General features: G+C 42.8%; 1 protein-coding gene across 1 annotated transcript; it reads left to right on the top strand.

Moving 5' to 3' along the window:
* Positions 1 to 1,150: 1,150 nt before the first annotated feature.
* On the top strand, positions 1,151 to 24,467 carry LOC137261747 (inactive cell surface hyaluronidase CEMIP2-like). The gene is made up of 35 exons (XM_067799533.1): positions 1,151 to 1,318; positions 1,742 to 1,946; positions 2,174 to 2,340; positions 2,763 to 2,907; positions 3,171 to 3,347; positions 3,879 to 4,115; positions 4,387 to 4,491; positions 4,868 to 5,061; positions 5,591 to 5,663; positions 5,788 to 5,906; positions 6,632 to 6,804; positions 7,456 to 7,525; positions 8,165 to 8,326; positions 8,786 to 8,934; positions 9,157 to 9,228; positions 9,389 to 9,577; positions 9,867 to 10,089; positions 10,331 to 10,546; positions 11,267 to 11,357; positions 11,651 to 11,756; positions 12,257 to 12,427; positions 12,766 to 12,925; positions 14,673 to 14,723; positions 15,209 to 15,299; positions 16,022 to 16,312; positions 18,364 to 18,527; positions 19,563 to 19,725; positions 19,823 to 19,921; positions 20,140 to 20,291; positions 21,071 to 21,167; positions 21,676 to 21,750; positions 22,659 to 22,691; positions 22,916 to 23,000; positions 23,618 to 23,724; positions 24,197 to 24,467. Exons 1-35 carry the CDS (start codon positions 1,151 to 1,153, stop codon positions 24,403 to 24,405), a joined length of 4,989 nt encoding a protein of 1,662 aa, XP_067655634.1. The 3' UTR covers positions 24,406 to 24,467.
* Positions 24,468 to 27,710: the final 3,243 nt, after the last annotated feature.

Genomic DNA, 27,710 nt, shown 5'->3' with positions numbered 1-27,710 from the left:
AATTTTTTCTGAGGAGTGTTTTTCATGAGGTACATTCCTTTTCTTCGTATGCTCTCCTTAACCGATGGAGCAACACAGTCTATAAACAAACCCTTATACCTAACAAATTCCGATAGGGTTATAGTGAAAACGAACCTCAGGGAAAACGGCTCCAAAAACATCACGAAATAGGAACCGTTGCTAGAGAAAACGGCCTCGTAGCCTAGGGAAAAATGACCTTAATTAAAGCAGAAAACTGCATGTAGTATACTTTGGTTGTATTCGCATCTAAATCAACATTATAATAAGAAGGTAAACGCAATGATAACATCTTCATGGCAAGTTTTAGGTTGTACATCTACAAATTGTATTCATGGATCATGGATACCTTTAGTTTTTGGCTTGTTTACTTTTAGTGAAAAAAAGGTCATATTTGGGCACAAACCTTCAAGTACTCTTTGAGGGTACATTGGTGCATTAAGAAAGCAGGCAAAGGGACATTTACAGTGACTGAATGTTTCAAAACAAACCGATGTCAATTACCAAACGTCCAGGCATATAGTAAATATATGGTATACCGGAAGTTCCCCCTCCAGTCCCGCTTAAACGCTAATCACTTATGTGTTATGAAAATCACAATGAAGACAGAAAGAAGCATAATTAACAAGTTTTTGTGTCTTTGGAAGTGGCACAAGACAAAACTATCTCCAGGAGATTACACCTTCAGATCATGCGTGTGTATTTAATTCACAAAATGCACTGTCGAGTCGTGTACATTAAGTAACATGTACCGACTGTTGCAGTTTTATTAGAAGTTCTGGTAAGTTCCTGATAAACTTTTGGACACCCAACTTTGAAGCGATTGCATTTGGTAGTAACATGACCAGATCATGGCGATGACGTCGTAATGTTTATGACTAAACAAGCCTAAGGGTATCTGTGTTAGTATTTATTACACATTTACTGCGTATCAGCAGCTGCAACATCAGCATCAGTTTAGTTAAGTCTTATTAGTCCCTCGGGACATCTTAGTAATTAAATACCGCGACGAAACTATCTGATAACATGCTGATCGAACTCAGGATGATCCGGTGATGTTGTTTGTCTCCGGTCATGTGATGTCCTGAAACGAATATATACTGACTGGTCAGCCCTTGGCCACATCTTCATCATGGTGACTACGATGGACGACGGCTGGTCATCTTGGACACTGGCTGCAGTGCTGACAGTGGTGTGTCTGGCAATAGCGGACGCTGGCTGTCCCAACACGGACCCCGGTCTGAAGAGATGGAGCGAGGCCAGCACGTGGGGAGGAACCAAGCCAACGGAAGGTCAACAGGTGACGAAACCTCATGTATACGTAAAGACGATTCTATCCGTAGAGTTTGTTGGTACAACGAGGTATTATAATAGCCGAAATAGAGCGATATTGCACACATACAAACAATTTAGCACGAGACATTTCACATCAAGTCACCCATTTACGGATTTTTTAAATAATAATTTGATTAATTTAATCTATGGTTGATAATCATATCTACCGTGCTTATGGGAGCGAATCAGTATCATCAGCAACAGACATAAACAAACCATACATTTGTTAAAAACAGACCTTCAAATAATCCTCAAGCAAATTGTGTATGTCTACTACATATCTGTATTGGTCTTAAATTGCTGTACAGAATTATCTCCTCCTGTTTGAATTAAAGGGTGCATACCTTAAGTTGTGTACGGTAGTTCTGTATCCACTATATATTTATAGGTAAACTTGACTTCCGGAATGCACGTGCTACTGGACGAGTCCACTCCGTCTCTGGGGTCCATCACGGTGGAATCTGGCGCCAGTCTAGTGTGGGACGACAAGGCCGACATCACCCTCACCGTCAGCTACGTTCTGGTTGAGGGAGAGTTCCATGTCGGCAGTGACGATTGCAGATTCACCAAGAAAGGCAACATCATCCTTACAGGTACAGTATTTTATCCCACTAAGTAAACTGTAGCAGCAGATTCCCCAAGAAAGGCAACGTCGTCCATTTGGGAAATCTTTGACAGCAGGTTTTCCAACAAAATGAATATTGGTATTTTCCAAGACATAAAGTCAGACCAGTAATTTACAGCCACAGTTCTTACTGGATGTCAGCAAGGCCCCAAGCTCGTGTAGCATGTATCATTAGTTTTAACAATCTTTATATAGGCCTCAGCAATTCGACTCTGAACGTTCCTGGCTTCGGTCGGAAGTTCATTGGTGTGACGGCAGGGGGCGTTCTTGAGCTTCACGGCAGAGTGAAGACGTCATGGACGAAGCTGGCGACTTCCATCCCTGCTGCAGATCAGACGTGTGGAGTTGTCTACAACCACGAGGTAGGGTGCAAGGACAAAAACAATGTCCTTCCTTTAATGTCTTGAGGTGAGTGTCAATAAATAACTATGGACATTGAACTAAGAACAAGTGACGGAACTTATCAGAAAATACAGATCATAGGTTCAGCTGTTTGGCAGCCTGTCAGTCTGCTGTCGGTCACAGAACAATGAGAGCACGTCCATGTCACGCGGAATGTTTAGACTTGCTATGGGTGTGGCTCGAGTGGGACTAGTACACACTTTGTACTGGCTTAAACTACACATTTATTGGTACTTATTGTAATTGTAACAAAAATGTACTTGTACGTATGGACTCGCAATAGCAAAGTTACTTTCTACAACAAGTAGTTTTGTTGGTGCTTTCATGGTGCATCTCCATAGTGTTGTCAGTTCGTGTTACATGTCTTAATGCTCACCCACAGAACACGCCCTATCATGTTGAGAGTGGAATGGGGCTCCACGTGGTGGTTTGGAACCAGGACGGAAATCTCTACGACTTCGGCACGTTCTTCACTGGAGAGAACTGGGATACTGAAGCTGATAGCTTGTTCGTGGATTTTCTCAGACGTAAGGGGACACCGTTTCTTTAGATAATCACGGCTGATTCACCATGGCATATTTGCTGCATGCATTGAAGGATCAAATGGAAATATTCAGTTATGACTACTAATTCAATTATGGTGATTGCAACGCATTTGAAACAAGAGCAAAGCGAGTAATTGAGCAGTAAATTCTTCACATCGCTTCAGCATGTGAAGAAACACGCATTGGTATGGATTGTCGTGTCATGACCACTTATTTTCACTACCCCTGTAACTTGTGTTTTCCAGTTATCCCCTCCGGCAAAGTAGTTGCCATCAGTGTAATGCGTAAACTGGGCATTGAAGCAAGACCAGATTGGGACTGGGAGTCTATATTTTCTGCTGTGGAGACCCTCGGTGGACTGACACAGACACAAATGAGGAACGTCTCAGACACAGACGCGTATGCCTTCATCACAGAGGCAGGTATGAGTGGTGTGATTGACGGATGTCAATACTGCGGATATGACCGATACACTTCAGTTCAGGATATGCACTAACAATTACTGCAACACACAGAATACAACTATCATGACTGCCGATATGCTTGAAATATTAAAAATCTACAGTGGTTTAAATGAAAACCACTTAGACACAAGTCTTTGAAGGGCATTTAGAAGTGAAATGCATAAGAATGAAGATTTTATGGATATCAACTTCTTTATATGAGAACACAACGTTTCGGAGTTAATGCTTACTCCTTCATCAGGTGAAGGAGTAAGCATTAACTCCGAAACGTTGTGTTCTCATATAAAGAAGCTGATATCCATAAAATCTTCATTCTCACTTAGACACATATGTGTACGGATGGACACACACGCGCACACGTACGCACGCACATACAAACACCCACACAACACAGTGAGAAAGAAAGAGAAAGGAAGACTAGACAAATTAGAAAGCAAATTACATTGGTTCAAGCTGTAAAATATCATATAATATAACCGTACTCCGTAGGAAACAGTGACGTCACAATGGAACAACACGTGGCCCTACAGGGTAATGCAAAGTACACAATCACTGACGACGTTCACGTCACTGTCTGGGGAAGAAAACTCAAGTTTTATGCTGAAAGTGCCGTCAGGATTGTGAACGACTATAGACTCCCTCATGACGTCAACTTCAGGGTCACGTCAACTGATATCGCCTACCCAAGGATTGACGTCATCAATGATGTATCTACATGGCAACCAGGTAAACAAGTAAAATGCAAATAAGATCGATACTAGGATGAAAGTTTTGAAAGTATATTTTTAGCTAGTACGAATTAGATTAGTTTTGACTAATTAAACGTTTACACCATACACAATATATATATTCAAGTGTAGATATACAGCTGTGAAAGACTTAAACCCTAATCCCTCTTTCGGAAAACCAAGTTAGCCAAACTGAGTCGGGTTGCAAGCAGTTGAATTTAGAACTTCTTGTGTGTTCACATAAGTATGCATTAACTGTTCCTCCTCAGGTGATCGCGTTGTGTTCACGTCCACCGACTTTGACTGGAAACAGGCAGAAGTGTTTGAAGTGTTTCCTTGTGACGACTGCGCCAGCAACCAGTTCCGGGTCAAAGGTCGGTTGAGAGTGATTCAGTGCGCTTTAAGGGTTTTCAGTACTAAATATATTACTCGAAAAAATATGTGAATTTTCACTCGGATATCATATTCAAACTGATTTTAAGACATCTTCTTCGACTTTACGAATTTATCGTTATATTATACCACGGGTGGGTGAGTTTAGTTTTACGCCGCTTTATAGTATTCCAGTAGCATCACGGCTGACACCACAAATGGGCTTCACGCATTGTGCCTAATTCGAGAATCGAACTTGGTTTTTGGCGACTGCTTTAACCACGAGGCCACCCACCGCTCCTGTACGTCTCGAAATAATGCTGGAAGAAAACGCTCTGTGTTGTCGAAAAGTATGGATGACAAGGTTGCTTCTTTCAGGAGAATTCAAGTTTCCCCACTACGGCAAGGTGTATGACGGAGTGGACATGAGAGGTGAAGTGGCACTGCTGTCACGTGACTTCGTCATCCAAGGTCAGATGGAAACCGGATGTTACGTCACAGAAACAAACGGGGAAAAAGAACAGTGGCTATGTTCTCACTTCGACTTTGATCACTTTGGTGGACATTTGAAGGTAAGGCACTTTCAGGAGGGTCTTTAGTGTCGACAATGTGCATAGTAACAGTGGGATGACGCCAATATATATCATGATTTGAATGACGTAACTAATGAACAAACAGTTTTGTCAGAATGTGAAATAGATACTTAGGTGAGTCACATGTATCTAAGTGGCCTGTGGCCTCCATAGTACTAGCAATTATTTCAATGAAATATGCTCGGACCTGATCTAAGGAAACTTAGATCGGGTAAACAATTGAAATCCTACTGGAAATAAATGTTTCGCAAATAGATATGTCTCAGGTAACTGTTGTAGTGCTTCTCAGTAGATGTAGATTCATACATCTAAACATGTAAAACCGATATTAATCCGAGCCTCTTTCAAACTAATTCGACAATGTGAGGACATTGCTAATTATATGTCTTTTCGATCAGTATCACATCGTGATAACCCACAAGACGTAAAAGTTGACACGGTGGTAAGTACAGTAAGAAAATATAAAAATAAACAATCTGCAATTGATGTTATTTCGATTTATTTACAGGTGATCAAAGGTTTCAAGTCAGCTCACATCCAAGGCATTGAGTTCTACCACATGGGACAGCAGGCGTTCACAGGTTACAGCTATCACAGACACTATTACAATACATAGTATATCTGTACTTGGGTGTTTTATGTACTGAGCCATGGACATTGCTCGATACAAATATCATAGATCAGAATTATTTGGTCAACTTGCAGGTTCCTACCCCATACACTTCCACATGTGCGACGACGTCAACGGCACCTGGGTCCGCAGCAACTCCATCCACCACAGTCTGGCCAGGTGTGTCACCATCCACGGCACAGACGCACTCGAGGTACACTCATAAGTTCTCTCACTCCAGTCGTCAATCAGTTCCAGCAGCTTCTACCGGAAGGTTGACACTGTTAGAATATAGCCACTAGATACTACGTGTGTGTACACCTATAGTGTACATGTTGCCTGACGTGTGTATAGTCCGAAAGTTGCCTGATGTGTTTGTGTTCTCAATGTTACCTGATGTGTTTGTAGCCTGAATGTTACCTGACGTGTTTGTAGTCAGAATGTTACCTGACGTGTTAGTATTCTGAATGTTACCTGACGTGTTAGTATTCTGAATGTTACCTGACGCGTTAGTATTCTGAATGTTGCCTGACGTGTTAGTATTCTGAATGTTACCTGACGTGTTAGTATTCTGAATGTTACCTGACGTGTTAATATTCTGAATGTTGCCTGACGTGTTAGTATTCTGAATGTTACCTGACGTGTTAGTATTCTGAATGTTGCCTGACGTGTTAGTATTCTGAATGTTACCTGACGCGTTAGTATTCTGAATGTTGCCTGACGTGTTAGTATTCTGAATGTTGCCTGACGTGTTAGTATTCTGAATGTTACCTGACGCGTTAGTATTCTGAATGTTGCCTGACGTGTTAGTATTCTGAATGTTACCTGACGTGTTAGTATTCTGAATGTTACCTGATGTTTTAGTATTCTGAATGTTGCCTAAATTGTTGCTCTGAATGTTGGCCCGGATGGATAAAATATTCTGCCATCGTCACAAAGGTGAGCGACAACGCCTGCTACGATCATCTTGGCCATGGCTACTTCCTGGAAGACAGTGTGGAGCAGTACAATATTCTGGACGGGAACATCGGAATCGGAACGAAACACGGCACACACATAATGACGGATATGAAAAACAGCTGGTGCAGCAAAACCCTAGCCTCGAAGTGCAAGTAAGTCATGAATGGTTACTCGATCGGACTGATGAAAATTCTGAAATAACCGGAATAACATTTAAAACATTCAAAAGTAAATCACCCAAACGCAAAGAGGCCTGGTAACATATTTTTAAATTCATGTACCCTTCAACTTCGAATAGCTCAGCGCATTCGACCCACAGAACCTCTACACATATCTTTTAAAACAGGTATCAGCTTTAACAGCATGCACAACCAACAGATCAAACGTCTACAACCAACACTCAGAACATGTACAACCAACATTCCAACCATAGTCAATGGATAGAGTATGTACTACCAATAAACAGAATATGTAAAACCAATAAGCAGAATATATGCTACCTAAAAACCGAGCAATCAACATGTACTATCAAGAAACAAAGCAGGTGTACCCAACAAACAGAATATGTATAACCAACTTACTTCACATGTCGAAAATGAGAACTGAAGTGGTCATTGGAATTCGAAACATGACTTTCAATATGATATGGTAAGCCAGCATATATTGGGAATACATTTTGATATATATAACTCGAAAATACGCCAACCACAGATACGATCTCAGCTCATATATAGACGGTCATGCCATCGTGTGTATCCCTATCCACCATGTTGGTAATGTCAGCGATGTAAACGCTGTTGCAGTTCGCTGGCCACGTTTTGGATCACACACTTCAACAACTACGTCAGAAACAACGTGGCCGCCGGCTCGGACGTAAGTAACACGGCGTGTCATTGTCTTGTCCCGAGTGAGAGAAGAAAGGGATACTAAGGTCGATCATGTGCGCTGTCTAGAGACCCAAACCTGCGACACGAACTTGACATTCCAACCAGCATTAAATACCATAATCCGAAGATAAGACCTCAACTGGTTTGGCGACATGACAGTATTTGATGATATCAAGTATGTTCTTACAAAGGAAAGGATATTTTGCTGTATTTCACTAGGCATATTAGAAACAGCAGGTCATGACACGATGTAAGTTACTGAATACAGAGGACATAATTTAATCTGTATTAAATGTAACGTTTACACGATATCCGTGGTTTACTTTGATAGTGAGATTACCGCGTTTTGAATGCTGACATTTTCCTCAAATACAATTCCGTGGCATGTGACTAAAAGACATTGTCTTCCCAAAGAATCTTATTTCACACCCCTTTATAATCACATTTCAAACACGAGGCAACTGATCAATGATATCTTAGGTATAAAAACGAACGTTGCATATCTCTTGGCTCCTTGATACTGATCGTATCGGTCATTTTCACGTTCAATCATTTATGTATATAACAATGTTCTTTTATGGTAACAGAAGTTGAAGCGTATCGATAATGATTAATGTTTCCTCAGAACGCTGGTTTCTGGTTCAACTACGCCGATCGTCCCCTCGGACCATCAGCAGCCCGTCAAGCAGAGAAGTTGGCCAACAACCAGCCAGCTGTCACAGAGTTCCAGACCAGACACACCCCCATCTTGGAGTTTGACAACAACGTGGCCCACTCTAATCATGAGGTGAGATTTTGCTTCCAACCTCAGCGCGTCCTGAGAACCGGAATTGCTGTTGGCACGCGAACAGTCATTTAACAATCGTGGGGATGCGTAGAACGTTGGTATATCTCATCTGAAGGTTACACTTAGCTGGTTAAAAACATCCATGTTCAAATAGACATTTGCGAACTTAAACTTATGTCACAAAGGGAACAAGGGCTGTATTTCAATACAATGTTTAAAACGCCGTATCTGTGATACATTTGGTCCAATTACAAGACAGTATCTCAGCACCACGACTGTTGTTAAATGCCTGTGTAATATATGAATTACATAATCAGCACTACAACCGCCACGCTGGGCTCAGAATTGAATATTGTTGTGATGACCAATATTACTAATGTATGACAAGCCATTGTTGTTATGACCAGTATTACTAATGTGTGACAAACCATAGTTCAACTAATAATTTTCAATTCCTAGAGAGGTCTGATGTTTGACAGCAAAATCTCATACGGTCAAATGTACCACAACACGTTCATCCCAGAAAACGCCAAGTTTGGATCCAACGAATACGACCCCAGAGAACCAAACACTCCAGAAGGAACACCCGTCACCACCACCATCAAGAGGTAACGCAAACATGTCGCATGGTGTATATATTTATTTCTAAGGATCGGTTTTGTGGACTTATCACTGTTTATATGCTATTCCACAAGACGCAATGTTAACCAACACAGAGTTAAATAATCGCATCTATTCAACAAAATGTGAATTCGTTTTCGAATTTAAACACGCCAATGAAAATATCATTCACCAGCGTTAACTTAAAGAGAAAGTTGTCTTTCCGACAGACTTACCGTGTACAAGAACCGGAAGGAGAATATCTGGCTGAGGGGTGCCAACACCGTTCTTATCAACTCCAGGTGAGACTTGTCAAGTAGCGTACCAATCCTTGAGAATACTCCAGAGTAGATGTTCTGGTCATTATATCCCTAATGTGACTGAGACTGTCAAACAGGTATGTAACTATATGTATCTGTTAGTTATGTTTCTTGAAGTGTCGTGTATATTGTGCTGTTCCAGTATTGCTGACTCCCAGCGCGGTCTCATCATGCCGCTCTCCAAGAACAACGTCGTCAATGAAGTCAAGAACTCCGTGTTTATTGGGATGTCAGACAATATGGGTGTGGGCTATACCTACACTGATTGGAGATTCACTGGGGACGTGAAACCGGTTCACAAGTTCAGCAGGTCGTTTCTGGGCTGGAGACCGTGAGCGATATTCATTATTTACCAGTTTATCCTTTACATACAGGTGACATCGACGACGATGTGACAGATCCTCTTCTGTTGACAATATGTTAGGTGTCAACTGTGATGCACGTTAAATGTCTCTGCAGGCCACCATGACATTTGCAATGGTAGTATACGGCACCGACCTATACCTAGAGATGTCACCCTTAGTTCTACCTGATGCATCACTTCTTTATAACACAGTAATGGAAACATGGAAAAATATTTTCTTGGATTCAGAAAGATTTTAATTCTTTATTTACATCAGAACTGATCCTCTGCAAGGATTCGTCTTCTATCACGGCCCGAGCTTCGTTACCGACTGCTACTTCAACGACTTCTACCACTGGCACTGGAACACTACATGGGACAATGTCTTCAACGTTCCTGGGTATCGAGCTGGAGGTGCGCTTGGTTTCAGGAGAACCAACATGCCGGTGTTCAGTGCAAGGAGCTCCGTGTCGGGTCTCAAGTTTGGATTCTGTGACCGGGTAGGTTGATGCTCTCCAGCAGAGTTTCCCAGGTCCCCATGGACACCAGTCCCAGTATCCATGCAAATACTTTCTGAGTTCGATGAAAGTACGTGTTTTCACTCAGCAGATGAACAGAAAACATGGCCGTATCCAATGGTTGCATTTATTATTATCGTGATTATTCTTTATTCGTATGACACCATAGCCCTTGCCCATTATGCCATATACAAACTGTTCCATAGTCGGGTGTTCTCTTCAGTCTGAAGGAAACAGGGTGTTCGATGGAAACAACACCATCCCCGGATTTGAGAACGACGGCGAGGGGAAACAGCAAGCATCGTTTCACGACATTGACGGTAGCGTGACGGGCATGATTAACTCCCAGGTCGTCAAGAACAATCCGTTCTTTACCACACCCAAGTGTTCCTTGAGGGACAATTGGGACATGGCCGTATGTCCTCACAAATATGTTCAGGTGAGCAGAAGTGGTTATATACGCCATTGTGATTTTAAAGAATTCAACACCCATACCATTATGAAAAGCAGTTTTGAAGCAGAACGAACTCTTGTGCCTCTTCCCAATATGATCCTGAAATGCTCATCATAATTGATTCTACTAATATATCTAGAGCGGAAATGAAAGTAGTTATCTCCCTTTCGAATAAATATTTTAAGAAAACTAATACATTTATAAAATCTAAATAAAATACAAGTCACACCTCCGCGATGATTCTAAACAACACACACTCATGATGGAATCTCCATTACACAGTCACACAAATAGATCTAGATAATATCAAGTAATGTCTCTTGTTACCACTAAAAACGATATGAAGACATCACGTTAAAGGTCACGACAGGCCATCGCCTTCGCGAATTTTGACATGGAGTAGTGAAAAAGCAGCTTTTCGAACAATACCAGCTTACACCTGACACTGTGATTGGTCGGGCTAAAGGTCGTCTTGTACCAGAATGTCCTCCTTTGCTTTCATGACGAGAAAACAAACGAATTTAATGAAATAAGATTAATAAACAGCTTTTATGTATGGCATCTGTGTTGAAATACGATCATAAGGTTATGCATACAAGATTTTGGCATTATGGCATTTGGCATACAAGATCTTCCCATTATGGGAAGGTGATGATGCATCGCCACGTTTCGGCCATGCTCTTATCGATATGTTCCTGTATGTAGGTTATCATCAGAAGCGATGTCTGGAGGACTGGCGACAAACCGGTCACTTTGATCCGAGATGACGCCCATGAACACCCATTCTCAATGAACAGTGAGTTTCGTTTTTCCGTGTTGTTTATAGCTGTATACATGGTTGTTTGACGTACAAAGAAATGTTAATATTAAGTTCATAGTTTATGACTTGGTGGTGATGTTGATTTAAAGTGGGGAGAGAGAGGACTCCAGCCATTTAGTTTTGGGGAGGCAGGAGAGTCATTAATTTTGTACCCATGCACTAGGGATCATCATGTTTGTACATTCACACCCCCATCAAACCCTCAGGCTCCACCCCCAACACAGCCGTACATTCTGACCATTCCCAAATCACCATTGCTATTTCCTCAGAGAACCAGGGTCGAGCGTATCACTTCATTGTCAACAAGACCTACACCGTTCATTTCAACAACACGGTTCCAAAGCAGTTCAGCATGCAGGCCTTAAACATGGAGAGGTGAGAAATATGTTGTATGTTGCACCTGGTACGGGTTTTTAAAGTCAAGCACCATTTCCAGTACGCATGTCCCCCACATTTGACGGAGTAAATGTCAAGCATCTGGCTCACAAACACTAAGGCTGCCTGCAGAGATGACCTTTCCTCGTCTGTGGCTTCATTATCACTTTTCCGAACTAAACGTGCATATTTTGGTGCGAACGTATGGGATGGATTTCTAATTCGTGCTTGAAGAGCAAGTACTTGAATCGTTTACTTTTAGCAAGATGTAAAAGGATACTGACAGCGATCAGAATCCTTCTGCGTAGCAAAGATGGCTAGCTATTCTCGAAACGTTCGTAGCCCTACGAACTTCTTTAGCCCATTATTAACACATTGGCTGCTATCAAAGTTAAGAATTCTTAGGGCTATGAACGTTTCGAGAATAAGGGCCCAGATACTGACTTATAAGTATACATTTTGCCAGATATTGACATCATTGCTCTCTTTTGGGTTTTCAGCGGAGACTTTATTCGTGTCGGCGTATGCATGCCTAAAGACATGACGACATTTGAGCTGTCCAGCTGGTACCCTTCTTACAACACCCGCAGGCCGCCGCGAGAGGTCGCCACTATACAGGAACTGGATGCTGAAACTTCCGGTGCAGCCTACTTCTGGGACAAACAAGTTGGGTACGTTTAAGGTCCATGAAGTGCAAATCGATAAGCTCTTACATTCTTCCGATTGCATGTACTTCTTCGAAATATTGTAGATCTTCGTTCTGTCGTTTATGTGGATGCTGAGACTTCCGGTGCAGCCTACGTCTGGGACAAGAAAGTTGGGTATGAACTACTTTCTGAGGAGTTGTCTTTGTCAAAGAGTAGCTCAGACCTTTCGGACATGATAGGGAGACTGGTAAAGTAAACGCCAAACCCTCGTGCAACTCAAAAAGGCTACATAATCACTATAATTGTGAACGTACAGTAGCCGCCCTTTCATTTATAATCATATAGATGTATCTGTATCGCAGCATGATCTTCATCAAGCTGATGTCAAATGAGACTCGAACTGAGAGACAGGTGAAGTGCCCCAACGGAAAATGTCCAAACTTCAACATCGTGAGAAAAGACGGGAGCAACACTGCAGACTGTCGGCAGTCAGTCTATGGCCCTTACGTCAGACAACCAGAGGTACTGAATGTACACTGAACATATATTGATGTAAAGACACTCTCGTTGTGGCTCAGTATCATACAGTTTCATATATATACACCTGGAAATTAATCAAGCAACACCCCAATTTTTTCTATTGGAGCAACTTTGAAGTGTTCTGACAATCAAAATATGCCGGGTTGATATAGTTTGACACTTTTTTATTCAACAGACGATCTCTGACAAACAACTTAAAGGGAAAAAGTATCAAGACTTTGCTTTATTGCAACGAAATCCAAATTCTTAAAACTGTCTTAAATTCATGAAAAAATGGACACAATTTACTATTCATCCACAGACGTTGTTGTCAGGTGTATTAACACAAATGTCACATGGAAAGAAAGAACAGTCATCTGAGAGTCTGCACACCGACTTTCATCAATATCTAGTGTGTCCTCCCTGCGCACGCACCACCGATTCCAGACGCCTCCTCATTCCTTGGATGAGTCTCCGGATCTGATTCTGGGGGATCCTGTTCCACTCCTCATGCAGGGCAGCCGTCAATTCGTTGAGATTATGGACTGGTGGGTCTCTCTGCCTCACACGACGGCCAATAAAGTCCCACAAATGTTCAATGGGGTTGAGGTCAGGGCTCATGGCAGGCCATGGAGTTCTGTCAATTGCATTTTGCCGCAAAAAATCATTTACAGCATGCGCCCTGTGAGGTCTAGCATTGTCGTCCATAAATATGGGTCTCGTTGCCAGAGGATGGTTCTCAAAATGAGGTACCACAGCCCTGTCAAGAACCTCCTGTTGGTAACGAACACCGTTAAGGTTGCCACGGATGGTAATGATATCCAACTTGCAGTTCATGGAAATGCACCCCCATACCATAACGGAACCTAAGGCCACAGTCTCCTGGATGTTCCGTGGAGCCATTGCTGTGTTCCTCTGCCTCCAGACCCGAGTACGACCGTCCACCATGTGCAGCAAGAACCGGCTCTCATCTGAGAAATGGACCTTCCTCCAAGAGGCAATGTTCCAGTGCAAACGGTCATTACACCAGGCCAGTCGGGCTGCCTTATGGGCTGGAGACAGTCTGGGTCGCTTGATTGGCCTCCTTGCCCGGTATCCTGCAGCTTTCAGACGATTCCGAACAGTCCTGTTCGAGATGGGTCTCCCTGGAAGCCACTCCTGTCTCAACCGAGAGCTCGAGTCGAAGGACCTGCGCCGTACAAGTCTCAGTAAAGCTCTGTCCTCCCGGACTGTGGTCTTCCTGGGTCTTCCTGGTCTAGGCAGGTCTTTAACTTCATTAGTGGCCCGGTATTTTTTCAAAAGTTTTGAAATTATGGAATGATGTCGTCCGATTTGAGTCCCGATTTGTCTTAGAGACATACCAGCATTCCTCATGCCGATTATTTGCCAACGAGTGGCCTCTGATAATTTCCTACGTGCCATGACATTGAAATGAATGAAAAACCGAATGCAATCGACAACCTGCGCTTGTAAACACCCCAGGGAAAAAGTGCATTTTTCGAAAGTTGAGGTTAAAGCAATGCACGTGCGCTGTGCAAGCTTCACGCGCGTCATATCAACCCATGAAAAGCTCATGCTGTATGTCAATACATCAAAATTGAATAATCAATCATCAAAATTACTTCGTTACACTTTGTTAAGTTTTTATGTGTCTTTGAATTTGGTGTTGCTTAATTAATTTCCATATGTATATATTTGTTCACAAATGCTACTCTCGTGGTTGGTCTATAATATGTAAATCTTTTTCCAGGATGCCTCAGTGGAGAACACAGCGCCCCCTTGTGTCAGGGCATCATCACAGGTATGTAACCTTGTAAATGGTGACAAATGTAATGGAACCATATGTAAATCCCACGGAATGAGAGAGTGCGTAAGATGTTTAAACATATCTGTGAAATATCACATTGTTTCAACATACTGTCACATACATAGTCATATAGGTTGCCCATGTTTACAAAGCCTGTTGAAATACACTAGGACTAGGACTAGGACTGACAGTAATGCCAGGCCAGTGGAATTTATTGTGGGGAATCTGGGTCGCACCGTACTCGTTATATATTTCGGAGCTTAATGTTTCTAAGATAAGGATCCTTCTTTGCTCAACTACGTGACAGTTTCAGTGTGTAGATGCTGACTTGGGTTATAATGTTTACGATCCACACAGTGCAAAACTCTGAATGTTATACTTAATGTTTTGTTGTATTTCATGTTGGTGCTGGTTTCTACCCAACAAAAGCATCAGACTATATGTGGCTACGTTGTATCTGTGACGTCTTGTGTCAACAGGGTTTTGGTGCTGGTGAGACTCGCCCAACGACTGTTCCTTTGACCAGTGCCAGTGACGGAGATGACCAGTGTCCACAACGTGCTGAACCAGGTAGCCTGACACGTGCACTTAGCTTCCAAGGGAGCATTCTGGCAGGTTTAAGTGGGAACTTTGAGATGTTTTCACCAAACACCTGTTAATGTGGCGAGATATCAGGTCTGATTTACTATCATTATACACTTCATGCTTGAGTTTATTATCCCCTTAATGTTGCAGTCACTTAGGTGTTGACGAACCCTTCTCTATTTATCGTCTATGACAGCAGGATCATACTGCCAGGCCTGGTATGTTCACAGGTGAGGTGAGCTGTTCCCACTCCGACTGTACCAAGGCATGTACTGCTTGACAAGTATTAGATGAGCAACGACCTAACGAATGACCGCAATTTGAATATATGGGAATGCCCTTCAGAACATTCCATTTGAAACAAGAGGGAAACAGGTTGTCGTCTAAATATTGAAAAGTTTCATCGTGCGAATCGAGTCGCGATCGTGTTTTGCTGAACTAAATCGCTCCACGAGACACGTGTTAAACAGTAGCGGTATTGATTTCACGCCACAGTCAGCATGATTTGCACGTGCTTAATCGCCAATCTACCTGTAGCAACCAAGTGTACTCGTCCAGATTACTTGCCCCGCCTGCTTGTCACAAATGCGTTTACTGCACAGGCTCATCTAATACTTGTCAAGCATTAATACCCAGTCGGGAGACCCTAGGGACATTCTGTTAAGGGACAGGTGTATCCTCTGACACTTAACCACTGTGTGTTTCAGCTACTGAACCACTGTCCAATCAGTCCCGAGGATGCGCTGTTGACACCTGGCGGAGGGACATCGCTGACATGACTATTCAGCTCCACAGATCCATGACAAGGGGGTTCTGTGTCCAGAGATGTTCTCAGAATGGTTACAGATACGCCGGTCTGCAGAAAGGCAATGAATGTTGGTGTGGTAACAGCTTTGGTATACACGGTTCTGGTGAGGGATGTACCAAGGAGTGTAGCGCCATGACAGGACGCTCCTGTGGGGGCGTATCGAGGAATGAGGTGTTTGCTACGTGTGCAGGTAAGTACCATGAGTTCATTAATATATGAGATTCCCAACTTTCAAAAGAATTAATTAGATCTCAATTATTAAACTTTGAGCTACATTAAGTACGATTCGACCGTCAAAAAACAAAATAAGCATAATGAAAACCGCCTTCCTGTGGAGCAGGACACCTTGACACCCTGCATCTTCATCATAGCATGTTCCCGTGTGAGCCTCCCTAGTAATGCGGGGCCTTAGACAATACACCTACACCTACACCTACACCTACACCTGCACCTAAACTACACCTACACCTGCACCTGCACCTGCACCTACACCTACACCTACACCTACACCTAAACTACACCTACACCTACACCTACACCTACACCCACGCCTACACCTACACCCACACCTACACCTACGCCTACACCTAAACTACACCTACACCTACGCCTACGCCTAAACTACACCTACACCTACACCTACACCTACACCTAAACTACGCCTACACCTACACCTACACCTAAACTACACCTACACCTACACTACACCTACACCTACACCTACACCTACACCGACACCTAAACTACACCTACACCTACACCTACATCTACACCGACACCTAAACTACACCTACACCTACACCTAAACTACACCTACACCTACACCTACACCTACACCTAAACTACACCTACACCTAAACCTAAACCTACACCTACACCTACACCTACACCTACACCTACACCTACACCTAAACTACACCTACACCTACACCTAAACTACACCTATACCTACACCTACACCGACACCTAAACTACACCTACACCTACGCCTACACCTAAACTACACCTACGCCTACACCTAAACTACACCTACACCTACGCCTACGCCTAAACTACACCTACACCTACACCTACACCTACACCTAAACTACGCCTACACCTACACCTACACCTAAACTACACCTACACCTAAACTACACCTACACCTACACCTAAACTACACCTATACCTACACCTACACATACACATACACCGACACCGACACCGACACCTACACCTACACCTACACTACACCTACACCTAAACTACACCTACACCTAAACCTAAACCTACACCTACACCTACACCTACACCTACACCTACACCTGCACCCACGCCTACACCTACACCCACGCCTACACCTACACCCACACCTACACCTAAACCTACACCTACACCTAAACCTAAACCTAAACCTACACCTACACCTACACCTAAACCTAAACCTACACCTACACCGACACCTACACCTACACCTACACCTAAACCTAAACCTAAACCTAAACCTACATCTACACCTAAACCTACACCTACACCCACACCTACACCTACACCTACACCTAAACTACACCTACACCTACACCTAAACTACACCTACACCTACACCTAAACCTAAACCTAAACCTAAACCTACACCTACACCTACACCTAAACTACACCTACACCTACACCTAAACTACACCTACACCTACACCTACACCTACACCTAAACCTAAACCTAAACCTAAACCTACACCTACACCTACACCTAAACCTAAACCTAAACCTACACCTATGGGAAATATACTCTTTAAAAAAGTAGGGGAACCTGAACTTTCAATATGGATAGGAAGTGTAAACGTTAACAAACGTTTCAAGGACAGACATCTATTACCACCCGTAAGCACAACGCATGATATGGACGTGCACAACGCAGTAGCCCCATACACGAGCATGGGGTCCCATTCTTGATTTTGACGTGTTTTCCAAAAGGTCAAGAAATCACTTAGAACCTAAATTCTTACAGTGTTTGTTTGCATGCAAATTGCATGCCATACACCAATCATCTTTCAAAAGCGACTACATTCCAAATAACTATGGTTGTAAGATAGTGGAAATGGTGATGCACTCTCAAAACATTCAATAATATCATATCAACATTGACTGACTCCGATAAATCTCCTAATTAGCTTTAATCGTAAATGAAGGAATGAAGCTCCCCTAATTTTTAAAGAGTATATGTACATGTTAACTAAAGTATATCTTTATCATTGGCGTCCCCAGGACGTGGCAGAACCTTACCAAGTTGTGGTCCGGGGTCACGTGGTGTAGTCATTGACGGAAGCTGCTACTATTTTGGAGATGATCGACTCAGTTTTGTTAATGCTCAACGCGCATGTGTGAAGATGGGTGGTGACCTGGCAAGGATCTCCTCAGCAGCTGTACAGGTTATTTGGTTTGTTGTTAAACGCCGCACTCAGCAATATTCCAGCTGTATGGAGGCGGTGTGTAAATAATAGAGTCTGGACCAGAGTGATCAACTGCATGAGCATCGATCTACGCAAAGTTCTACTGGTACAAAACTTTTGAGTTTACTCCATGGTCGTTCAAGTACGTACGTTCCAGTCTTTCTTGAGATGAATCTTGAAACAAATTGCCAGTTGTCTGTTTCCTGGACTGGTGAGACACCTGTGGCACCAGTATGTTCTTATTGAATGGAAAGACATATTTTATTCATTCTTATCAGAATAATGAAACTTCATACCAAAACATGGATCTCATTACTCTATTCGGACAATAACCTACTTTTCCACCGATCCGAAATTCCTCTTTTGAAAAAGAAAATATACACTGCAAACAACACTGAATTCCTTGTTTCATAAGACAATGGTATTTACAAATGATGTTTAACTTTAAACTCTAAGAACCTCGTATTTCTATACTTTATGTCAAGGTGTAGACAGCATACTAACAGCCCGTGAGGAATGGGGTCGAAAAGTGATTCACAGTGCATCAGCTTACTGGTTACACGTGTTATGTGTCTTTGCGTTTATTCAGTGTAGTTCTCTAACGCACAATGAGATTCAGATAATACCATTTCTGTACCAGACCGCCAAAGTTTTCTAATGGCCGAGCCTCGTTTTGAGATTTCCACGATTTCCAGATTTCTGATTGTCGGACCTAGCTGTACGACAGAGCATACGGCATATTTGCAAGGATTGGAAGGAACCAAATGTTGCAATAACCAAGTGCTCAGACGAATCAGATTATACTGATTAATACAGTAATTATGTGTCCAGTTAAATGAAGTAGTCAAAGAATTCTGGATATTTTTATCGCACAAAGTTCCAAATAGAGCTGAAGCCAGTAAACAGGAAACGAAACTGTTGCGTAATCAGTGTTTTAACATGTTCATTTTGTCCTTTGGAGTTTCCACTGAAATTTTTAAAGATTATTAAATAACGCAAATCTTATAATTTAAGGCGGAAATGAGAGCATATCTGGGTCAGAGCGAAACTAATGTCTGGATTGGTTTGACGGACGTTGCTAAAGAAGGAGAATTCGTCTTCATGGACGGCACAACGGTTACATACATCAACGGGGACCTCAAATACGACGACTCCAGAATCTACGACGACTTTGTTGGTAAGACATCTGTGGTTATCAGTAGGGCATCGCTCGTTTGTCTCAGTCCGGTACCCTCGTGATGATCATCATGATGATGGCAATGTTTTTGTTTCAGCTATGGACGTTTACCAAGGCTACAAGTGGGTTCCCAGGAGGTCACATTACGAGTTCCGTTACATCTGTCAGATGCCTATCATCCCCACCTCAGCATTTGGTACGTTTGAAGTACATACCGTATTACATCATCCGACTGAAAATGTCTGGTTTTTCATTTTGCTGTTTTTTCCCTATATTTTCTGAGGCTAAAATGTTGGAAAATATGATTTCACGTTATCGACAAATATATACAAATCTGACCATAGTTTGAAATACGTTTCGTCTTTGACTATATATAACTTGCAATGTCAATCATACTTGACCATCTTTCACTAGAGAGCTGCGGACCCAACGGTGAAGGACACAAACTGAGCAACAACGGCAGGTGTTACATCATCCTCAACACCAAGACTGACCACGACATAGCCGAGTACCAGTGTTTAACTCGACGGGGAGAGCTTTCCACCGTTACAGATGACGTCACACAGGTTTGTAACAACATACAGGTCTTTGGTTCTTTTTTATGACGTTCAAAACCTGATTAACAGGTGAATATACAACCGAAGCCATGCAGTGGAAGAAAGGAAAGATGTGATGGTGGTCGGATATTCTCACCTCCCACACAAAGCATACGGATCTAGGTGGAAATATCACAAAGCGAGTGGGTTACTATGGTGACCTATCGCAATATTTCAGCAAAGATCCAGGTTAGAATTGATCTATGACCCATGTTTATCGTAAAAGACGGGGACCCGTGAAGGTCCCGGGGTAGAATAGGCCTTCAGCAACCCATGCTTGCCACAGAAGGTGACTATGCTTGTCGTAAGAGGCGATTAAAGGGATCAGGTGGACAGGCTCACTGACTTGGTTGACACTTGTAATCGGGTCCCAAATGCGCAGATCGATGATCATGTTGTTGATCACTGGATTGTATGGTCCAGACTCGATTATTTAGAGGGAAGGGGAGGGAAGGTTCGTGGTCAACGTGCCTCAAGTCTGTAGACAGGTGCTTATGACTCAGACAACCTATAGTAGCCATTTAATTGCACACTGCACGAGACATTTAACACCGCGGTAATAAAATAATCAGGATCCGGCAAACCAGTAGCTGAACGAATCAGCATCAAGCCAGAGCACAAGATACGTCACGCAGCCTGCCTCCCAGTGACGTGACGTGTAAGAGCGGCGTGTTACATGTTACATTGTAACCGTGGTCGCCAAAGGATGGAAATCACAGAAAGTCAATTGAAAGTCTGTTTTCTTTCAGCGAGAAATTCGGAACCAGTTGCTGATTTTTGGCAGTGACATGGACTACTGGACCGGAGAGGCGGGGGTCAACCAGGCTGGAGAAGTTAACTACTATAGTATGGGAGTTCATACGTAACAGACATGTTAACATCCGGGTGTTGATATCAATATCCAGACACCACAAGAATTACAGCTTAAATTAACTTGTTGGACCAAACCGATACGTGTAAAGAATACGGGTAGGACGCCATCAAAAACGCCGACGAGCGCCTGACCATTTCACCATCTTTTCAGTAACCCATGCTTGTCGTCAAAGGCGAAAATGGGATCTGGTGATCAGGCTCATTAACAAACACCAAACACCAACGTCGTTAAACAAACACCAAACAAACATTTGTTGTTTGCTACAAGTGGCAGCACCTTGTCCCCACGCACATAGAGCTGTTAGCGGACATAGAGCACATAGAGCGGACTTCACCATGGTCTCAGATCGCTTTGTTAGGAGCATGCCAGAGCCAAACAGGTTTATGTGTTCTAATTCATTAACTGAGGTTTGACCAGTGAAACCTTTTTCAACAGTCATGTACAGATAAATGCTGAACTAGTTTTCTTTGGTTTTGTCAGAATTGACTTACGCCTCCTTGTTCAGCAAAAATGCTGCCAGTTCCAGCGAGAAGAACGGTGCCCTGTGTCTCATAGGTAGGTTTACATCTCTTCAATGTTTATTGATCCAGATACGGACGCCATCATTGGCGAGTTCGAATGCTTTATTGACTTAATACTTATCGACAAGTAGAATCTGTACTATAAATCTATGGAAATATAAGTCATGTCACATCTTGTCAGCTATTGCCGTCATTGCATTCAGATTCTTTAACTCACGAAATCCTGAAGGTAAAGGTTAGGATATTCGCCTTCAGTAACCCATGCTTGTCGTAAGAGGCGACTCTCGGGATCGGGTGGCCATGCTCGCCGACTTGGGTGACACATGTCATTGGTTCGCAATTGCGCAGATCGATGCTCATGTAGTTGATCACTGGATTGTCTGGTGCAGACTCGAGTCTTTACAGACCACCGCCATATACCTTGAATATAGCTGAACTAAAACTCACTCACTCACTTAAACTCCTGGATATATTATTAATTGTTAACTAGTCACGAGGGGAACATGGGTTGATGTACCCTTGATGTTTGTTTGTGAGCCAGAGTGACCGGAGGAACCAGTAAACAACGTGTTTATCTGACACAAAACCTAATGATAATTTTAAAATGCTTGAAGTACGGATACTAAACGTTTTGCAGCCATCGCTAGATTTAGCCGACAAGGGAAATAGATTTAGAGTTATCTCCCTTCTGTCGATTTGCGTTCGCCAAATATCGGTGATTTCCCTACATCGTGCGTGATTCATTGTTCTTCGAGATAAAGAGTTACTACCACGAAGTACCGAATGAGTTTGGCATTTCCAGCGGGGAACATTGAAATGTTACTCGTTTGTAAGCGGGGTACATTCATATAGAAGAACACTCAGCCATTCAGAACGCGTCATTTATATGTGAGATGAATAGCGAATAGACTGGTTATAGGACAATATCCTTGTTTGTTGCAGAATCAGCCGTAACAACCAGTAAATGCCCACCACGTAAGATAAACATTATCATTTGTCACTTGTTTCGATCTCATGTGACGTTTCATTAAAGCTTTGAGTATCATCATCCTTTTGATAATGTAGTGCGGTTTCAAAATCTGCTAAATATTGTATTGTAAACCGCTTTACACTTGGTGAAGTTCTACTCGAGATAACTAGTGTACGTCACTGTAACTCCTGTTCACCCAGTATAATTCTGTAACTTGTATTATTCCAAGTTTGGAAGGAACACAACGGCTCCTGCTACCTGTACACTGGCAAGACCTCGAATAGCTACGAATCAGTGGCTGCTCTGTGTAACCAGTAAGTATTACTGTAGTGAACAGTGTCCGTGGCTGCTGTGTGTAACCGGTAAGTATTTCTGTAGTGAACAGTGTCGGTGGTTGCTGTGTGTAACCAGTAAGTATTACTGTAGTGAACAGTGCCTGTGGCTGCTGTGTGTAACCAGTAAGTATTACTGTAGTGAACAGTGCCTGTGGCTGCTCTGTGTAGCCGGTAAGTATTACTGTAGTGAACCGTGTCGGTGGCTGCTCTGTGTAACCAGTAAGTATTACTGTAGTGAACGTGTCGGTGGCTGCTCTGTCTAACCGGTACGTATACTGAACAGGAAAAGAAGCGCAACATTTTTTGGGAATAGACGCCATGTACATGAACGCTTACTTTTATGAGATGTCGTTTTTTTCGAAACTTGCGTTTCTTTTACTGTTCAATATATTACTGAACGTTTGTTTGTTATCATGGTACTTCCGTAGATAAAGTGCAGCTAACCTAGGGTAGTTGTGTGTGTCACTAGTTTCAGACTTAGACTATTGAATAAGCTAGGTACAATCACTCAACTAGCGAATTATATATTCATTATTTTACTTTTTAGTAGTTTCGGGATAAAGCATCGATATAACTCAATCAAACGTTGTCAACAGGGGTGACAGTAACATGGTGACAGTCCACAGCAAGGCTGAGAACGACTTCGTCTACAACATGGTGAAGGACTTCCACGACGGAGCAGATAAGAACAACATACTTTTAGGTGGGTACTGGCAACCCACTGGTCATGCCAACATTACCTCATACTGAGTATAATATCCTTCCACAAAACGTCAGGCGATGAAAGTGTCACGACATACACAAGGAGGGGCATAGACGGGGACTCAGGAGTGTACTCACGTCATGCCGGTGCCAGCCGGTGCCATGTCAGTGAACAGTTTTATAGTAAATAGTGATGATAATAAAGTTATTTGTGTTATCTTCATTTAAATGATTTAATTACAAGAAGTGAATTTCAAACCTTTAAACCGGGTAAAATGTGTAAAGAGGAGAATGTCTCTGTATCGACTTCATGGCCACTTTGGGCCTGACTCGTGGGCGGAGCAATGGACACCCCTGTCGTCTCTGTAGCCGCTGATGTATCTCAATACGTAGAACGTCTCTATTTTCTTGTTGCCTAATATTCCAATGTGCTTCAATTTTTGGAGTTTCAAGTTGTTGTGTCTTGTTACCAGGCTACCGGTACCGCAGTGTGTTCGACAAGTTCACCTGGCTGGATGGATCTGACCCCGTCTACGAGAACTGGAGTGATGGACACGGCATGTCTGGACTGACCGGCGGCTACTGCACGAAGATGTCCTATTCTGACAAGAAGATCGTGTGGATGAACACCCCATGTGTTAACCAGAATTACGCCACCGTGTGCAGGATGTCCCTCCCGTGAACCCCAGCATTACGGACGTACAGCCTCTAAATCATGTATAAGCTATACAAAAATGTGTAATGATTCCGTACATATGTACTCGATATATGCTTACAGGAAACAACGTGTGAAGACTTGTTTGTATGGAGTAGGGTATGTAGGTCTCTCTCTCTCTCTGTCTCTCTCTCTCCCTGTCTCTCTCTCTCTCTCTCTCTCTCTCTCTCTCTCTCTCAGACGAGTTATAGCAACAACAGCGTGACGTACAAAATAGTAAAATGAGAACGAAATAATAATCTTGAGTTTATATTTACTTTTCCAGTGTCTGTGTTTGGAATACTGTTGTGGGATGATTTGGAGGTCTTATGTGCGCTTTCACACATGTGTATTTTTCGCATACCTATAGCGTGTATGCGACGAAATACTATTCAAAGAGATAATACACCGTACTCCGTTAAGGCTTATAATAGTGTGGTACTGGTGAGACCTCGTGAGAACTTGTCTCCAACACCACTTGCTTGTCGTAAGAGGTGACGAATGGGATCGGGTGGTCAGACACGCTGACTTGGTTGATATGTCACTGTATCCCAACTGCCTAGATCAATGTTCATGATGTTGATCACTGAATTGTCTGGTGCAGACTATTTACAAACTACCGACATATAGCTGGAATATTACTGAGAGCATAGGTGACAACAAACGAAAACAGCAAGAGCAAAGTGTGCGTCTTAAAATAAACTCTTCAATAACAAAAGAAACACACAGGCCAAAATATGGAAACGTATTATAAGTATAAGTGTACATAAGTAGATAAACTGAACACGATGAAGGAATGAACATAGACATTTTTAACATTGTAAGCATTAATTCAGTTCACTCACTGAACTCACTGTGGACACAGTGGGTCGTTCAGGTCAGTACAGTGTAAGCATTGATTTAGTTCACTCACTGAACTTACTGTGGACAGAGTGGGTCGTTCAGGTCAGTACAGTGTAAGCATTAATTCAGTTCACTCACTGAACTCACTGTGGACACAGTGGGTCGTTCAGGTCAGTACAGTGTAAGCATTGATTCAGTTCACTCACTGAACTCACTGTGGACACAGTGGGTCGTTCAGGTCAGTACAGTGTAAGCATTAATTCAGTTCACTCACTGAACTCACTGTGGACACAGTGGGTCGTTCAGGTCAGTACAGTGTAAGCATTGATTCAGTTCACTCACTGAACTCACTGTGGACACAGTGGGTCGTTCAGGTCAGTACAGTGTAAGCATTAATTCAGTTCACTCACTGAACTCACTGTGGACACAATGGGTCGTTCAGGTCAGTACCTGGTGACGCCACCCCTTGTAGCCGTCCTGCTCACTGTAGTCAATTCCTCACCATTCCTCCTGCTACTCGTTGGCAAGTTCTGCAATTGTCTGAGGGTGTTGAGATGCGGCGATTTGGAAGACGTGGAAAGGACATGGACGTTTGTTTTGAAACAGCTCCCCCTGGCAGTTAAAAAGTTGAAGGAATGAGGTTGCAGGATTTGGTCGACTTTGCGATGTGCAGTATGACTGCCTTGAACCACAGGAACCCGATATCGCACTGTAGGTTAAACATAGACCATAGATCTACACTCACATCATATATATTAATAGAGTAAAGGAGCAGCAGCTGACATATTGGATTGTCGTGCAGACATCGACTCGTTCCGATTTCAAGCTGAAATGTACGCTAAGAATTCGGTGACATTCAAAACTATGCACACGTACCTCTCAATTAAACATGTCCCCACACATCCTGCCTACTTTCCACGACATAATACCCATTTTATTAACTTTAAGACGTCCTCAAACTCGAAAATCAAACCAAAACACCTCTGGGGTGAACGTTATCCCGCACGCGCAGCCTCTCGCTTGATCGCTGAACCGAAGTATTTATAGTATAGGAAAACAAGGCGGCATGGTTTGAGAGCGAAAAGTTTTGGATGAGCTATGAATTTGAGACCCGATCAGGTTTCAACAAAAAAAACAAAACAAAACAAAAACGATTATTAAATTTCGCGCTAATGTAATGAATTTGTTCTGGAAAAATTACTTACGTTCAGCGGACCAATGAGATTGCTCGAAAAGCTGTGAATGCGGGATAACGTTCACCCCAGAGGTGTTTTGGTTTGATTTTCGAGTTGAGAGGTACGTGTGCCTAGCTTTGAATGTCACCGAATTCTTAGCGTACATTTCAGATGGAAATCGGAACGATTGTCTGCACGACAATCCAATATGGCAGCTGCTGCTCCTTTACTCTATTAATATATATGACGTGAGTGTAGATCTATGGTCTATGTTTAACCTACAGTGCGATATCGGGTTCCTGTGCCTTGAACCACCTCTAGCTCTGATCTACCTGTGCAAGGTTCCCAACACCTCCGAATAAGTCCACCTGTTGAAGGTCAACGTTGACGGACATGTGGTCTCCCATCAAAGGGAAAAGTGATTCATCACTATACCACGCACCTTGCCAGTTTCCCAATGTTCCATGCCTGTACCCTGTTGCATCACTTGACCCATTATTGGGGTACACCCATATTGCCAGTGAACATCCATAGGGTACACCCATATTGCCAGTGCACATCCAAGGGATACACCCATATTGCCAGTGCACATCGATAGGATAGACCTATATTGCCTGTGCAGATCCAAGGAGTACCCCCATATTGCCTGTGCACATTCGAGGGGTGCACCCATATTGCCAGTGCACATCCAAGGGATACACCCATATTGCCAGTGCATATCCAAGGGATACACCCATATTGCCAGTGCACATCCAAGGGATACACCCATATTGCCAGTGCACATCCAAGGAGTACCCCCATACACACATATGTTATAGTACTGTCCATTAGAGCACATAGATATGCACTATTTTCTCTCAAGGTCAAGCATACCTTGCATGGTGTAGACAGCTATTGGGGTTCAGAAGACAAACATGGCGACAATGTACTGTTCAACAACGAGTACCGATTTAATGTTGACAACTCTGATGGTTTGCATATGTTTGCATGCTGTCATCATAACTCCTACTGACACCCAGACGCGGTATGCTACAGGGATGACATCGTTCAAGATCACGATTTACCCTTTTAGTAATGGAAGGGTCGTAAAGCCCATTTTAGCACGATAATGCCACATATTCATCTGTGACAAAACACTCTCTATCATGTTCCGTCGTACGGAGCTAAAGGCATCACCTTGTACCTCATCTGCGATTAGTGATAATGTATCTTTCTCTGAAGTAAGAATATTTCCAAAAGCAGCCACGTGTAGAAATCAAAACACGATTCCATACA

This window comes from Haliotis asinina, chromosome 14, assembly GCF_037392515.1.
Source record: "Haliotis asinina isolate JCU_RB_2024 chromosome 14, JCU_Hal_asi_v2, whole genome shotgun sequence".
Classification (NCBI taxonomy): domain Eukaryota; kingdom Metazoa; phylum Mollusca; class Gastropoda; order Lepetellida; family Haliotidae; genus Haliotis; species Haliotis asinina.
The sequence above is the reverse complement of the archived record's forward strand: the minus strand, read 5'-3'. Positions and strand labels throughout refer to the sequence as shown.